Source organism: Chrysochloris asiatica, unplaced genomic scaffold (assembly GCF_000296735.1).
Source record: "Chrysochloris asiatica unplaced genomic scaffold, ChrAsi1.0 scaffold00027, whole genome shotgun sequence".
NCBI lineage: Eukaryota > Metazoa > Chordata > Mammalia > Afrosoricida > Chrysochloridae > Chrysochloris > Chrysochloris asiatica.
Genome location: NW_006408545.1, coordinates 22405551 through 22423269, shown reverse-complemented (window position 1 = coordinate 22423269; position 17719 = coordinate 22405551). Strand labels below are relative to the sequence as shown.

The window sequence follows — 17719 nt, the reverse complement described above, 5'->3', positions numbered from 1 at the left end:
GTTCCCAGATCATCAGTGAAGTTGAACCCATTTATTACAAGAGGAGTGTAAGATTTTCCTCAGCTACCTAAATCTATTGTGTGCGATCTCAAACTTTTCTGATAATTTATAAATGCTTGAAAGGAAAATGTTTATTTCTTCTCGGCATGAAGACAAACTATGGTTTCAATAATTACTCTCCAGTAGGTTTTTATTTGGGTGGGTGGGGACGCTTTGGTGATAAGACCTTTTGTGCAGAGACCTCTGCTTAAAAAAAAGGATAATGTATATGAAGGGATGTTTATCCACACTGGAGAAAGCATCAGGTAACACTTTCTTTTGATAATGATCCTTTTCCTCTTCAAGAAGCCACGAAGGTATTTTAAGCACTAAAATCTTTTAAATATCCAGTAACAACCCTTGGAAAATTCATACAAACATTCAGGTGAAAGGATTTTATGGAGATCATAACACTAGTTTTATAGTACAGTGAAACTCAGTGATTTAACTACTGTGAGTTTTCAGACATCAAAGCTGATAGTTCTTGAACGTGGTCATGTCATCCTGTCCATTTCAAACTTCCCCTTTGATCTAACACTGCTGTCCTTCATTGTTTAAATCATTTATTTTGTTGGTGTTGAAAAAATACTAATTCAACAATTTCTACATGTACAATTGTGGCATTGACAGCATTTAAGTTGTAGAATTCATGCTCACTTTCCTTTTCCAAATTGTTCCACCATTAACAGGAATTCACTGCCTCCTCCGCTTCCTACTGAACCTTTAGAGTAGCTGTTGTCAATCTGACCCCGGATTTCTAGATTCATAAAAGAGCACAATGTCCAACCAAGTTTGACCTGCTTTACTAATTAAGTTAAAATAGTGTGTGGAGTCCTGAGGTGGTGCTGTGGGTTAATGTGCCAGACTGCAAAGCCGTTTGAACTGCAAGGTCGGTGGTTCAAGCTCACCAGCTGCTCCTCAGAAACCCTATAAAGTAAAGGGTCACTATGGGTGGAACCGACTCGACGGCACTTAACGAACAACAACAACAGCAACATTGTGTGGTTCAAAGACATCATAGGGTATTTTTGGTTTCAGGTTGAAAGGTAACAGGCAAATTTTGGGGTTTCATCTAGCTTCCCTAATAACTCCAGAAAGTCTGGATTCCATGAGTATTTGGAATTGTTCTGTATTTCCCCTTTTTTGATCAGGATTCTTTTATAGAATCTTTGATCAAAATTTTCACTAATAGTAGCCAAGCCAGGCATGTAGTCCATTCTTCATTGTACAAAAATATATACCAAAAAATATCCCCCCAAAATACTCCTCCTAAAAGCATACATACCCATGCAGACCTGCCTGCCTTCTCCTCCTCCCTGGTAACTCAAACTCATGATCTCACTACCAAATATATTGTGCACTCGCAATCTGTTTTTGCTCCTTTTCCACTGTTCTCCCCCAGTTTCAGACAGCTAAAGAGTCCTGGTGTGGCACTGCAGGTAATGTGCTGGACTACAAGGTCAGTTTGAACTGCAAAGTTGGCAGTTCCAACCCAGTGAGTGAACCACTCCTTGGAAACCCTATACAGGGTCACTATGGGTCAGAACCGACTTGACGGCACTTAGCAACAACAACAAAGCGCGGTTGGACCAGCTTTTAAGAATGTAATAAACTGAGGAGTCCTATGGGGCGTTACTAGTGCTTGTATGATGGGGTACTGGCAGAATCATCTGTAGAATGATTGTTTAGGGCTTTCCCTCGAGGCAATATTTTATACTCAGAGCACTCTTGTTACATTGGAATTGTGAAAAACTATGTCTGCTAAAGCCCCTGAGCACATTTCCTTTTATTACAACTTTTCTTTCTTTTAGGGGGTACACAGTATGATCAAAATCACATTATCCTCAACACTGTCAGCAAAGAGAAGTTTACGCAAGTGTGGGAAGCCATGGTCCTATAAACGTGAATAGAGAACGCAAGGCCAATCTCTCAGAGGTCCTCCAGACGTCTTATTTGCCGATGGAAGAGCCAAGAGGGAAGATGGAGCGACTCCTTCTTCAATCACTCTAATGGTGGTCTTGACTCACACTGCCACGACCAGGGGAACTCTCATCTTCTCAAAAGACTCTAATAGTTTCAAACCAAGTATTTGTCCTTCTTTCATTTCTTGAGTTTCATTTCCTTTCAATAGCTGTTTAAATAGGTTGTCTCATGAACAGCTTTTGGGTGTCTTTTAAAAAGGTCTTATCAAAACTTCAAGACTGTACATTGTAAGTTACTTGCAGAGACAGTGACGGGAGAGAATGAACAAATTACCAACTCTGTGGACCTACAAATCCCTTATGTTTTAAAGGGAAGGATAAAAGCTTAAGTTTGTAAGGTGAAGGACGGTTTAGCTTTTGGGAAGAAATACTTTACGAGGCTCGCAACGTAGTCCTTGACGTTGCTTTTCCTAGTTGTTAATTATGCACTACAGCAAAGTGGGGGAGCCTTATGTATTCAGACATACTTAAATATAATATTAAAAATTAGCAAGTTGACAAGTCCATGTCTGATAACATTAATTCGCAGGATTGGGATTATTTTAATTCACTGTGAACTGTTCCAGAGTCACAAATGAGCGTGTAATGCCTTTCTTACAAATGCTACAGAAACAGTATTTCCATGATTTCATTATTCGCCCATTCTTACTCATCTCCACCTAGAGTGCAAACAGTGCTATGCAATCCTTTGCCAACAGGCTCAGGTCTCTTAGCCTGATTTCCTGCCTGCCTGGGTCCAGGCTTCTCCTTCAGGACTGCACGGGCTGCCTTCCCTATAGTGTTCTGTAGCCGGGCTCCTAGGCAAGACTGCCTGAGTCAGAGTGCATTGCAGCCCATAGCATCACTTAACTTCTGGTAGGGGACCTGAGGGATGCAGAAGTCAACAGAATGACCAGCATTTCCTCCAGAAAGTGAAGAAAAGTAGACGGTAAGGGATGTTTCTTGGTCAAAAATTTGAACTCTGAAAACCCTACAATGCAGCCAGTATTTCAAGAAAGAAAATAAGAAATGTTTAACTACTGACAGCCACCGGATGATGCTGTTCAAACAGTGGGTTCTAGTTTTGAACACAACTCCTAAACATCCCTTGAATACCTTCTTCCCATTTTTGTACTGATTTTGTTGTCCTCGTCACTGAATACCGGTGCTTTTGTCAAACAAGAGTGTGTCTTGTTTCCTTCCCATCTATTTGTGTTCCCAGATCTAAAATTCAGATTCTCTCTGGAGTCCAGGGCAGTCAGTTATGGCCATCAGGAATTCATCAGCGTCAGTTTCAAAAACCATTTGCACATGTACCACAGTGCCATCACGCCTGTCTTGTTCTTAGATGTATAGTTCGGATTTGTAGGACTTTTGTGTGTATCTTTACAATATGGTGGGGGAGACAGTCTACAATAGCCTATGTTGAATTATCTCTTGAATAAACTTGTTCTGATTAAGTGTATTGATGAAATCGAATAGAATCCATTCTTTCGGCCTCATAACACTTTAAAGACAGTCAGTTGGCATATTAGAAACAAATGTCTTGACTGATTAGGATGAGGCAGGTTTGAGGGGTGCTGGGTAAACAGTGAGGAAAAGTTTTGCCAGACACCCTCTTTCTGGACTCAGGGTCGGAAGGTTAAGCTCCACTTTGCTCGGGGTAGAAATGAGGGTAAATAAGGCCCCAGCTCACCCACCCTTATTGTCATCTGGAAGTCTTAAGGAAAAAGAGCTGAGATTATTCCAGATGCAAGTCAAGAGCAGCTTGTCTTTACAACTAGAAACTTTTTTTTGGGGGTGGGGGTGGGTATGTACTGCTGATATTACAGGTCACCCAACATACAACCAGATGAATGACAGGAATAAACCAAGTAGAGAGTAGCTGGAACTGAGTTCTACATCAAAGCTACACACTCGCTTTGATGGGAATGAGTACAAGAGGAAGTAACTTTAAATGAGCGAAGCTACAGAACAGAAATACCAAGTTCACACATCAGGTTGACTAGTGAGACCCTCAATGGTCAGAAATGTGAGCATGCTGATTACCTGTCATTTCCACAGCAAAGCTCTGAGAGACGCAGGTTTCAGTTTTTGAAAAGGCTCTACCTATGGAATCCTGGTGTGGCTCTGTAGGCTAAGCACTGGACTGGAAACCTCAAGGTTTCCAGGTAGGTGGTTTAAACCCACCAGTTGCTTCTTGGAAACCCTATACAGGTTTGCTATGAGTTGGAACAGATTTGATGGCATTTCAAAAACAATGGAGTACTGGTGTGGTGCTATATGATAAGCACTAGACTGCTAACTGCAAGGTTGGTGGTTCAAACCCACCAGCCACTTCTCAGAAACCCTATACAAGGTCACTATGAGTTGGAACCAACTTGACACCACCATACAAAATGTCAGAGTTTTATAAAGAATTACTAGAAACTTTAACCCGACTTTTCAATTTCAAAAGAGGAAAACAACTGAATCATTGGCCAGGTTTTATATACACACACACACACACACACACACACATTATTAGGAGCTCTGGTAGCATAGTGGTGATCAATCAATCAGCAGTTCGAAAATACCAGCTGTTCGCAGGAGAAAGATGAGGCTTTCTGCTCCCATAAAGATTTACAGCCTCGGAAACCCTGTACAGGGTTAGCTATAAGTCGGAACCGACTCCACGGTACATAGCAACAAAAACAACATATATATGACTCCAATAGATTCTGAACTTTTAAGACTGTTTTTACCACTTTGGAGCTTGGTATGTCACTGTAGGATCAGCACTGGACTACAAACCACAAGGTCAGCAGTTCAAACCCACCAGCTGCTCCTCAGAAACCCTATATAGGGTAGCTATAAATTGGAACCAACTTGATGCCACTTAACAACATCACCACTTTAGAGAGGAAAACAAAGGCAAAAGGAAACACTGGCTGTTTAGGAGAGTGCCTGTTGATTAATTCAAGACAGAAGTAGTTTAAAATGAGCTCTTAACACACCATCTGTCCATACTCCTGAAGTTTTAGTGTCTTACAAACATTAAGAGAATTTTTGAGTTTGAACTACTAGAAGAGAAAATTGCAAAGCTCTTGTGAAAAAAAGAAGCAAGTTGCAAAGCTGGTATGAAAGAATAGTATATAAAAAATTAACTCTTTGATAAGTAAGCACTGTTGTTAAATGCCTGTGAGTCGGTTCCAACTCATAGCGACCCTGTATAGGGCTGCCAAGGAATGGCTGGTGGGTTTGAACCACCGACCTTGTGGTTCACATTCCAGTGCTACTACTCTAGCAGCACACTGGCTATGTCATACTGTGTCTCATACCTGTGTATCCTTGTGCTTGGCACAGAGGATCTCTCAACACCTGTGAATGCATGGATGTGTCAGGGGCAGAGGTTACACCAAAAAAGACTTTGGGTGGTGCAGGGTGACAATGAGATGTGGCTTTAAGATCAATCACTGATCAGATGAGATCATTATTAGCAAAAACGTGGGATTTTTTTAAATTACAGAATTCACAGTCTAATCTCAAAAAAAATGTTTTGAAAAGGACAGCTAGAGAAAAAGTCTGCACCCACAGACAAAATAAGACAGCCAGCAGTCACTGAAGTTTGTATTTATTTAAATGACATTAATCACGGTCTTTCCTCGTGCATGTCCTCCTTCTACCTTTAGGAAGGCCTCTGGAACTTTAGAAAAAGGAAAGGTTTGTTCAATTACTGGTTGAATCTGTAAAACACAAGACAAGGTTGACAGTAGGTAAGAGCATTCATCTTTTCAAGGCAAATAACTTGTGGAATTTGTTTCATCAAAATGACTCTCAAGGTGCATCTCTCAGGTCTCTTTCTAATGCACCTAGGTCACGAGCTCACTGCTGTACCCGCTCCTGTCTTCCCTTTTACTCTAATTCAGGTGTGGGGAACGCTTGTTCTTCCAAAACTAACACCATTAATCGTGGGCCATACAAAATGATCAGCTTAGAAATAGGCCTACTATATGTTGTGAGTGATTTAAACCTAAAGGTCTCAGACTTAGGAGCAGTTTTTAGCCAAAGGACTGCAACTAAACAGTTGTGGTACAGAAAATCGGGCTGCTCCCAGGTCAGGCTGCCCCCTGAGGAACTTGCAAAGCCTGCCTCAGGGAACAAGGAACTTGCAAAGTCTTTCCTTGTATGCAGCCATGGCCTTCAGTCAAGTCTGAAAAAACATCTTGCTTGCTCTATCTCTGTTTCCCTAGCAACTACATTCTTCTCATAAAGTCCCACTTACTGCTTGCATCTATACACCAAAAGTTGTTTTTTTTTTTTTGGCAATCTTTTCCCTGCCCCCAGCTCTCTCCTTTGATTTGTGTATATAATAAATGAGCTGAATGTAGGACGGTGTCCCACCTGGTCCCGACTATTTAAGTCTCATTTTGTGTCTCTCTTTTTCCTAATCTCCCGTCGCCCCCTACTCGGGTTTAATCTCTCCGTGCGGGTCACGGAGTATAGCCACTTGTCGGACTCGGGAACTACATTTGGTCAAACATTTCATTAACTCACCCCTAAGCAGTTCGAGGAAGACGAGGCTTTCTGCTCCCGTAAAGATTTACAGCCTCGGAAACCCTGTACAGGGTCACTATGAGTCAGAACCGACTCCACAGCACATCACCACCACCACCACAACCACCAATGTGATGGAGGAGTCCTGGCATGGCACTGCGGGTTAATGCACTGGAATGCAAAGTCGGTTTGAACCACAGGGTCAGCGGTTCAAGCTGACCAGCTGCTCCTTGTAAACCCCATGCAGGGTTGCTATGGGTTGTAACCTAATCAACAGCACTTAATAACAACAATTGTGGTTGCCTGGGCCTTATACAGCCCGCGGGCTGGACATTTCCCCCCTGCTCTAATGTATCACAGATGGATCAAAGCGCAATCCGACTTCTGCTCTCACTTTCCCACTCACCGAAAAACGAAACGTGCCCTTCAGTAGCTCCCACCACCCCTGGCACTGAAAGACCACCACCATGCAGCCTCAGTCCTCCTGTGGACCCTTCGCTTTTCACTCTAACTATGTTCTGCTTGCAGTCCAGAAACCCCTTCTCTGAGAACTGTTCGGTGCTTTCTATCTGGGTCTCACACTACCTTTCTTTACCCCTCCAGCACTGCACTACGCTCTCCCTATGTACTACTGGGGACCCACGTGGCCCTCACCACACACTGCACTTGTTGCAGCTGACTACCTGTCTTAACCACCCTGTTGTGTGTGGTACAGACCAAAGGGGACGTCCCAAGGGCCTTGAGATATGTAGCTGTTTGCTGCTGCTGTTAAGTGTTTGGCATATCTACTCCAGCAGCTAGAAGCACCTGTGCAAAGGCCATCTCCTTTGTATCCCTCATAACACGCAGCACAATGCTAGGCATGTTGTTGTTGTGAGCTGCCCTTGAGTAAGCTCCCGACTCATGGCGACCCCATGCATGTAGACAGGGCCTTAAATATCACTCAGGAGAAAAGCAATAAGAGAGATAGTAAGGAAGCAAGAGCCTCACCTGGGCTTTGGGGAACTTGTACCAGGATGTCCCAGCCAGCTTGTAAACAAACCCCAGTGCTGCTGTTGTTTTTATCGCAACATTAATAAGAGCTCTGGTAGCGTAGTGGTTATGAATCGGGCTGCGAACCACAAGGTCAGCAGTTCGAAACTACCAGCTGTTCCGTGGGAGAAAGATGAGGCTTTCTGCTCCTGTAAAGATTTACAACCTCGGAAATCGTGTACCGGGTCCCTATGAGTCAGAACCAACTCCATGGCACATAACAACAACAATACAGCCAGCAAGGAGCCCTGGTGGCATAATTGTTAAGTGCTCGACTACTAACGAGGTTGGTGGTTTGAACCCAGCAGCTGCTCTGCGGGAGAAGGATGTGGCAGTCTATTACCGTACCGATTACAGCCTGGGCGACCTGATGGCGCACTTCCACTCAGTCCTGTAGTGCCACTGTGAGTCTGAACGGACTCAGCAACAGCAACTGCCAGCAGCCGCCCTGGAAATGAGGCCCCGCTTAGCACCCCTCTCCCCTTACAAAACTCCAACGGAATTCTTTTTTTTTAAACTGCAAGCCAAAATCAAGACTTACACATTTGGAAATTGCAGTTCACCTGGCACGCATAAGCTGTCAGAAAGCATAAACCAAAACTCATACATTTTTATGAGCTCTTTTCCAAAAGGAAGGAGTATGTATGTAAGTATGAAACTTTGTTCCTGGGGTTCACCTTCCTTGTGTGAAATTCACAGTCCCCAGCACTAAAGGAGTGCCAACCAATCACAATGACACCAGCAATGCTGTCCTAACTGTGTGCCCGACTTTATAATTTTACCTTGTGTAATCTCCATAGCCGCCTCATACATAGGCACTAGGATTCATGCCCATTTAGCAGATGAAAAAACGAAGGCAGAGAGGCACAACTGCTAGGTGGTGAAGTGGGGCTCCATCTGATGCCATCTGTGCTCTCCCCACTATACACAGAGCCTGTGGTGTGTCTCCTGCTGCTCCCCACACCTCCCCTGCAGAGTCTGAGCAGGAAGAGAGGACAGCTAAGGCTGATAATGATTTCTCACAGTCTGCATCTCATCACAAGGTCTTCACCAAGACAACACTCTCATCTGCATCCAAGGACTAACAAACCGATTAATAAATGCGAAAAGCATGGTCCTTCACACAAAACAAAACAATAAAACAAACTCACTGTCACTGAGTGGATTCCAACTCAGAGCGACCTTGTGTAGAGTTTAAGACTGTCAGTCTTTATGAGAGCAGACAGCTTCATCTTTTCCCACCAAGTGGCTGGTGGGTTTGAACCACTGACCTTATGGTTAGCAGCCCAACACCTAACCCATAGTGCCACTAGGGCTTATTAGCAAGGTGAGCAGGACGGCAGAGTCTTCCTTGGCATCTGCTCTGAGATAGGCTGCTCGGCAGATGAGCACTGCGTGCCTTCTCTGGCGGGAGAACAGATGCATTACAAGTTCTTTCCTGTGTGTGTCCCACAGGAAATCTTTGAACCCTCTGGCTTTCTGGATGCTCTATTACCTGAAAGGGCCTGCTGAAAATGCGCAGCCTTAGGTCCTCCTTTCCCCCAAACCAAACCCACTGACACTGAGTCAATTCCGACTCATAGTGACCCTGTATAGGGTTTTTGGAGGCTTAAATCTATGTGGGAGTCCATGGAGCAGCTAACCTTATAGTTAGCAGTTCAGAGTATGTCCTCAGCAGCCCCAGGACTCCTCAAGTCCCCTGTTAGAACAGCTAAATCACACCTCCCAGGATAGGGTGGAAACAGTGCCTTATACAGGAGCTTCCACGTGATTTTCATGCACCCTGAAGTGGGTTCACTGCAGCCTTTTGTCTTGTTCCTGGGGTCCCTGACTTGTGTCACATACACATCCATTCATTCTACCTTCCACCTGCCAGTAGGCACTATGCCAAGAGCAGGAACACAAACAAGCACCTGTGAAAGACATCAAGAAAAGAAAGGCCACCACATGGACTCGTCAGGGAACATGTGACACCAGTAACAAAGCAACACAGCAGTGGTGCTAACTGGTCACAAAGGAGCCCTGAATCCACCACACAACTCCAGAAGGGACGACCTCAGCTCACCTGGCTATGTTAACACAAAACCTCGGACAGAGACGCAGATCCTGATGACACAGGAAGCTTGGTGACTGAGCGCAGTAATCTGGCTGCTCGAGCCTATTGTGGTAACTAGGGGGCTGAGTTCCTCCCATAAGTGACAATAGAAAAACAAAACAAGGCTTTGAATTTTTGAATTAATAGGCAAGCAAATGTCACTGTTGGCTGACTATGCAACAACAAATGGAGATTCAATGGATGACGAGACAGTGTCTACATACAGCCTCACACCAAGCCTAGATGTTTGCTTGTTCAGGACACAAGAGGACAAGGAAAGGTATGTGCTGACACGGTGACAGTCCACCTGGTACACGAAGCCTGGGCAAAGCGGGGCTCAACACCACACGTCCTGCTACACAGACACCGGGGTGAGTGGAAGACCCCCATAGCAGCAGCCCTCATAGAATATGTGTATACAAATAAACACTCACAAAGATACAGGTGTACAAAGACAAAATTCCTTCCCATACTTGATCCCTAGCCAGCCGTTTCCCCTCCTCAGGGGCAATCAACATTTCAAGTTCCCTGCATATGCTTGTGAGATAGTTTTTGCATGGTGGTAAGTAGAATAAGGGCCCCAATCCACAGCCTAAAGGGCTCAAACATAGCAACCATTGTGAGGCTGGCCCAGGGTCAGGCAGTATGTAGTTTTATTGCATACAGAATGAGCTGGAACCGAAACAGTTCCAAACACAACAGCAATAATCCCTGTGATATTACCTTATGTGGCAAAAGGATCTAGTAGAGGTGAGTAAAGATGCTGAGATGGGAAGACGGTCCTTGTAAGAGGGAAGTAAGTACAGAGGGTGTGCCTATGAAAGCTGAGGTCACAGCAATGTGGGGCTGTGAGTCACAGAATGCAGGCAACCTCAGCGTCTCCCTTAGAGCCTCAGCAAGAACAGTCCGGCCAACCCAGTTTGGATGGCTCAGCTCCAGAACTGGGAAAGACTAAAACTGTGCTTTTAAGCCACTACATTTGTGGTTATAGCAGCAGCAGGAAACTAATACATGCACATAAGGGATCTTCAAAAAGCTAGCAGAAAAATGGAATTAAAACAGAATCTTTATACAAATGTTTTGATATTCACCTGGTACATAAGCAAATATATTTAAATATTTTCCTCCAGGGCAGATTCATTATCAATAGCTGATTATGGTCTGAAGAATCTGCCTGTTCCCCTACTCTCAGTCCTGAAAGGTACTAAATTGTAGACGAAGAGAATGCTGTAGAAACAGTAATGTTAAAAATGAAAGTTTCTATAAAATGAAAATTTTATTCAGATTCAAAGTTTAAAATATTAGGACACCAAAATGGACATTCAAAATGACATTTCAAAGAGGGAGTATAAGTACACATCTTTTATCAGAACTTTGCACGGGATGAAAAAAGAGTATGAGGGTACATTTAATTGGTTGACATTCAACTTGCTTTGTAATACTCATTTATCACGAATTTCTATCGGCTGGAGTATTCAGCCTTAGCCAGTGTTCCTGAGTTGATTCCTGTAGCAATCTGGGTGGACCACTTCAAAATGTAGCAGAACAAGTTATCTTGGCCAAGAGTGGCCATGGGTCACATACTGTAAAAAGCAGAAGCAGGGGCCTAGGACAAAATGGAGTCCAATTCAGCCCTGTGTCGGCCATTTTAACTGTGTCAAACACCTCAGTTTTAGTGTGGTCTTTCTCAAATAGAATACCAGAAATCCAAGTTGTGTTGGAGATGACTATTTTACTCAAGTAAGCAGAAACAGTGTAGTCTTTGTGGGGGATGTATTACTTAATCATTACCACCTCTACCCATATCCTGCTTTTTTGTCACATTTGAAGATACTGAGGGAGGCCCTAACAGATAAATGACTTGCTCAAGGTCACACAGCTAAGCAGGGCCCAGGTCTTCTAACCCCTAGGACATTTCCTTCCACCTTTCTTTAAGATCAACTTCCACAGACCCGGAGCCCTTCCCTATCAAATAACCCTGGTCAGGAGAGGGATCAATCACTCACCCTCATCCAAGGGCACTTCCAGACATTTTTATTTCTTTCGTGTCCTCTGCTAACCATTCTACTAGCTATCTGCCAAAATGAATAGGTAGCTATATACAAGCCACCTTTCTTCTTTGTTGAGTAAATAGTCATTTCCAGGTAGAGAGAGAGTCACACTATTTTGAATACAAAAGAGCAATGATAAGCATGTGGACAGCCTGGAACAGATGTGAAGATAAGCACAATCCTTTGGTGTACTTACTTCAGGAGGACAGACCTCACTAATTATGGGGTAGTGAGTCATGGGGGCACAAGGGGTTAAGCACCGGGATGCTAACTGCAAGGTTGGAGGTTTAAACCCATCAGCCACGGCATGGGAGAAAAATGAAACTGTCTGCTCCCATAAAGATTTACAGGCTTGGAAGCCCTAGGGAGCAGATCTACTCTATCCTATGGGGTCACTCTGAGTCTGAATAGACTCCACAGCAGTGGTGAGCACACAAAGCACTTTATATAGAAATATGTGCCAGATCACTTGATGATAGTTCATTCCTGCTTCCTGAAAATAGTTCCTGATACTTCCCAATGATAGTTCATTCATTCCTTCTTCCCAGTGGCACTTACTTATACCGCTCTCTTCTGTACTGTGCACATCAACAGTCACAGGAGGTCTGACAAAAGGCATGCAAACCCAGGACCAAACAAATCGGGAGCTAGTAACAGACAATCCTTTATTACGTAGTTATGCCTCTATAATGGAAAAATACACTCGATGCACAAAACTAAGCCAGTTTTCCTAAAAATGTCCTTTCCAGAAACTGAAATAGCAAGATGAGATGGGCCAGCCAGGGACAGGTGCTAACAGAAGAAAGCCCCCCTCCAGGGCTCCTGCTCAGCGCCCTAGCACGGCTCATACGATGGCAGCAACTACGGCGCTGCTCCAGCCCTTTCCCTGCCTGCCGCACGATGGCAAGAATAAAACAACTGAAACAAGAGTCTGAAATCAGCTGCAAGCACTAGGGATGCAGCTGAGTGTGGAGAGGGAGAGGCACACGACTGGAATCAAGCGCCCAATTCCGCAAACCTGAGCACGTCCCTTTGAGAGCCAAGTTTCTCATCTGTAAAATGAGAATCAGGTGGGATGATGTCAAGCACTCCTCTGAGATAGGTAAGGTTCCCCACCCTATGTTGTTGTTGCTGTTAAGTGCCGCTGAGTCAGTTCTGACCCATAGCGACCCTGAACAGGGTTTCTGAGGCTGTAAATCTTTACGGGAGCAGAAAGCCTCCTCTTTCTCCCGCGGAGCAGCTGGTAGTTTCGAACTGCTGACCTTGCGGTTTGCAGTTCGATTCATAACCACTGCACTACCAGAGCTCCTTTCCCCACCCTATAATCCTATATAATTGCTCAATAAAGTCAAACGCTTTAGTGACAGACAGTTCACCATCTAGGTTATTCTTCCAGAGGTGGAATGTCAGAGCACCAGGTAAGAACATAAATAAAACAGAGGCATTTGACGAGTTGCTCAACCCAAAAAGAAATGGCATGGCTATAAACGACCACTTTTTCACCACGTAGTCCACTGAAGGACATAAAGGAGTAGTCAAAGAATACCAACCAGTTGACTCCACCAAAATCCCTGTCAATCCTTACCCATTAACCCTCGTAAACAGACCACTTACTTACCTTTAATACACTAACCTGGGGGAATGGGAGACTTTCTGGTCCCACCTCTGTTGTGGTTTTGATTCTATAGTGTTTGTCCCCCTCACTCATGTGGAAATCTGCTACCTCCAGAGCAGCCTCACCTCTGACTCTGAGCTCCAGAAGCTACTAAACACTCGCAGCTTTCCCACCGTTGTAAGCAGAGATCTTTGTGGTAGAGCCTTCCTCTTTCAAGGTCAATACCAAAATATTAGCAACTAGCTCTTGATCTGAGCTCTGCCATCTTCTAACTGGGAGTCTCTGGGAACACCGTCTAAAGTGTATGCCTGCCTCTACATTTACAAACCAAGACGGGTGGACCAGATGGTATAAGCTCTTTTTCATATGTAGTAGAGTCTGTGTCTATGGTTCCTATGAAAAAGAACCAAAAATACAGTACTTAAATTAGGCCACATAAGGCAGCTACATACTGGATGAGCCTGCCTCTGAGAGCTTCCACACACTAAGGCTGGGGGGGCAAGCCACAGAGCACTAAAAGGATGTGCTAACAACACAAAGGGTTGCACTCACCTTTCCGCCATCCACCAGTTCTGCAATGCTGTCTAGACATGGACCACTGGCCATGAAAAACGCCCAGCGATAATGGACTCCTTGCCAGAAATGCTAAAAAGAAGGAAAAAAACAAATGTGGTAAAGGAAAAGGCATTTTCTGCATGACTGAAACAGAAAAGCAATTCTCCATTTCATATTGGTGCCTACAACTTAGCACATGACCAACAGAGAGCGAGTGGCCACAAATGTTTAATAAATAAATGAATGAGCAAAGACAGCAAGGGTAGGTCAAAAAATGATGGTGGTGGTGGTGTGCCGTGGAGTCGGTTCCGACTCACAGCAACCCTGTACAGGGTTTCTGAGGCTGTAAATCTTTATGGGAGCAGAAAGTTTCTTCCGCCCACAGAACCACTGGTAGTTTTGAATTGCTGACCGTGAGATTAGCAGCCTGACTCAAAACAAAAACTTTATTAATAATGCACTCTTCATTTTATACTGTGATAAAACAGCAGTTTGGGCATCCTCAGGGGACTTAAAATGGTGTACCTTTTCAATGTTCTTTGAATTTCGAGAACAAAAAGATGTCTGAAGGGGCAAGACCAGGGTGGATGGAATAAGATTTCTCAATGAAATCTTCATAGGACGGCCCTTGCTCCCTCAAAAAATAAGCAAGTGCACTGTTGTGACAGAAAAAGTTCCTCAGCTTGAAAGGACAAGAAGACCAGCCTGGAGCAGCTAGAAGAACAAAAGATACTTCTTGAAAGAAAGACCGACAGGAAAAATGCAAAACAATAACGGCAGTCCGACTGACTACTACAAGAACAAGAAAGTTGCTCGCCCAGGAGACATCAAGGCAAGTGGTTGGATCCCCTCAGGGCAAACCCCCTTCCAAGACTAATACTCAATGGGAATACACGAGCAGACATGTGCTCTGACTAGTGACCACATTGGACACCGATAAGGTGAACTCAGGGAAAAACAGCAATGAAGCTGCAAGCTAAGCCCTACCACATTCAATGCATTCCTGTGGAGACCTGGTTCGCCAGCAGTGTGGCAAGACCTGGGGACTCTTAGGCCCAGAGTCAGTGACATAGCCACAGAGGACTAGAGTGGAGAATGAAGTGTCCAGCTGATAAGAAGAGAGGGCATATGCACAAGAACACCCACACTTGCAGATAATACCCACTTGAACTAGCTTCAATGACTGGATGATCAGAGCTCAACTAGAAGAAGAAAGAAGAGGAAAAAAAAGAGTAATCTGATACAATTTGATGAACTTGACCTAAACCTATGGATGCAGTAGCTCAAAAGAAGGAACAAATCTTTACAGTGAGGATTATTCTCATCCCCTCCACACAAAGGGTAGACAGGGATGGGCAACTTGGACATTGGCTACCCAAAATGGGGGGCTACAAAGGCAAGAAGTGACTGCTTACAAGTTTTCAAAGTGGGGGCTAGTTTCAGAGGGCGGGGAGGAAGGAAGAATCTCCACTGAGCAGAATCCAATCTGTCTGGGCGACACTGATGAAAGGAGCTTGGGATAGCACTCATGTGGTACAATAGTGAATAATTGTTATCAGGACTGACTGTGAGGGTTGGAAATGTAAAGGTAGACATTTTGTAGCAAATGGAGGAGAGTGGTTGACTTTGCAGTCCAGGAGTGGAGGTCCCTGAGACCATCAAGGGAGGAGAGTGGAGTGTGCGACCCTACCCAGAAAAACAGTTATGCCAGAGATGGAGGCAGAGACAATGACATGGAGAGATGGAGCGGCTGGGGACTCTAGCCCAAATAGGGAGAGGGGCTGTGTGCTGACAACCGGGGGGCAGGCTTGCAGGGTATATACCCTTTGGTTGGTTGATGATGCATGGAGGGGATTGTCACCATGGCAATGTAACGATATACGATAGGATGAATGTAAAGCTAATGTTCTCCTATGTGAACTATCACATAATTCACCATAAAACTTTTAAAAACCAAAAGAAAAAGTTTCTCAGTGCAATTTTCCTGGCCTTGTTCTCATCACTGTATTAGGGCTGGAGGGGAGTGAGGGGAGATGGAGGAACAATATTAGATCAATTATGATGCATGGCATGGAGGCTCTGTAAGATAAGCATTGTTCTGGGAACCAGAAGGTTAGTGGTCTAAGTCCACCAGCTACTCTGTGGAGAAAGATAAGGCTTTCTGCTCCACAAAGATTTACAGCCTTGGAAACCTTATACAGGGTTGCTTTGAGTCAGAACTGACTGAATAGCATTTAAGAAGAATTTTCCCCAGTGATTGTCCTGTGTCCTTTGAGAAAATCTATCAAGATTACCCCTAAGGAATCCCCAAAACACAGTCATCATAAGTTTCTGAGCTGACCTCTGTGCCTTGAATTAACTGACCTAGCAGATCCCATGGGAAGTCACTGTGTTGATTGCACCCTTTTTTGAAGGCATCCCAATGCATTGTTGTTAGGTGCTATCGAGTTGATTCCAACTCTAGCAACCTTATGCACAACACAATGAAACACAGACTGGTCCTGCACCATCCTCACAATCGTTGTTAAGCTTGAGCGCATTGCTGCTGCCACTGTGCCAATCTATCTTGTTGGGGGTCTTCCTCTTTTTCACTGACCCTCCACTTTACCAAGCATGATGTTCTTCTCCAGGGACTGTTTCCTCCTGATACTATGTCCAAAGATGCAGTCACATTATTGTGGCTCCTAAGGAGTATTCTTCTAACCCAGATTTGTTTGTTCTTCTGGCAGTCTATGGTACTTTTAATACTCATCTCCAACACAATAACTCAAATGCATCAATTCTTCTATGGTCTTCTTGAATCATTGTGCAACATTCACATGCATATGAAGCTGCTAAAACTGCAGCAGCTAGAGTACCTTAGTCCTAAAACTGACATCTTTGCTCTTGAACTCCTTAAAGAGGTCTTCTGCAGCAGATTTCTCTAATGGAAGACATCATTTGGTTTCTTGACTGCTGATTCTATGTGTATTGATAATGGATCTAAGCCAACTTCAATCTTTTTTATGTTATCATGAGGTTATTTATTGGTCCAGTGGTCAGGATTCTGGTTTTTTGTTTTGTTTTTTTTTTTTTCACTGAGGTGCAACATATACTGAAGGCTGTGGTCTCTGATCTTAATCAGTAAATATATTGAGTCTTCTTCACTTTCAGCAAGCAAGGCTGTATCATCTGTATATCTGTTATTGTTGTTGTTAGGTGCCATTGAGTCAGCACCGACTCATAGAGACCTTATGCACAGCAGAACGAAACACTGCCTGGTCCTGGGTCAACCTCACTACTGTTGCCATGCTTGATTCCATCAATGCTGCCACTTGCCAATCCATCTCGTTGAGGGTCTTCCTCTTTTTCTCTGACCCTCCACCTTACCAAACATGATATCCTTCTCCAGCGACTGGTCCCTCATGACAATATGATATAGCAGGTTGTTAATGAGTCTTTCTCCAGTCCAAATGCCACATTCTTCTTCATATAATCCAGCTTCTCAGATTATTTTTTTAGCAGATAGATGAACTAAGTATGGTGAAAGAATACAACTCTGGCACACATTTTCTAATTTTAAACCATTCAGTGTCTCATTGTTCTATTCTAATGACTGCCTCTAGGTCTATGTTCAGGCTCCTCATGAGCACAGTCAAGTGTTCCCAATACCCATTCTCTGCAATGTTGTCCATAGCTTGTCATAGCCCACTTAGTTGAAAGCGTCTGCATAGTCACTAAAGCACAGGTTTATACATCTTTCTGGTATTCTCTGCTTTCAGCAAAGATCCGTCTGACGTCAGCAACAATATCCATTGTTCTACATCCTCATCCAAATCCAGCTTGAACCTCTGGC

General features: G+C 44.0%; 2 protein-coding genes across 2 annotated transcripts in view; one reads left to right on the top strand and one right to left on the bottom strand.

Annotated features, from left to right (window-relative positions):
- AIM1 (absent in melanoma 1) overlaps positions 1-1939 on the top strand; it is a 293695-nt gene extending 291756 nt beyond the window's left edge. The window contains exon 22 of the mRNA XM_006839959.1: positions 1851-1939. Coding sequence (XP_006840022.1) covers positions 1851-1939 — 89 coding nt within the window. The remainder of the gene's footprint in view (positions 1-1850) is intronic.
- Positions 1940-5617: 3678 nt separating this feature from the next.
- RTN4IP1 (reticulon 4 interacting protein 1) overlaps positions 5618-17719 on the bottom strand; it is a 54239-nt gene continuing 42137 nt past the window's right edge. The window contains exons 8-9 of the mRNA XM_006839958.1: positions 13882-13974; positions 5618-5725 (exon numbers count right to left, since the gene is read on the bottom strand). Of these exons, the coding sequence (XP_006840021.1) occupies positions 5618-5725; positions 13882-13974 (201 nt within the window). The remainder of the gene's footprint in view (positions 5726-13881; positions 13975-17719) is intronic.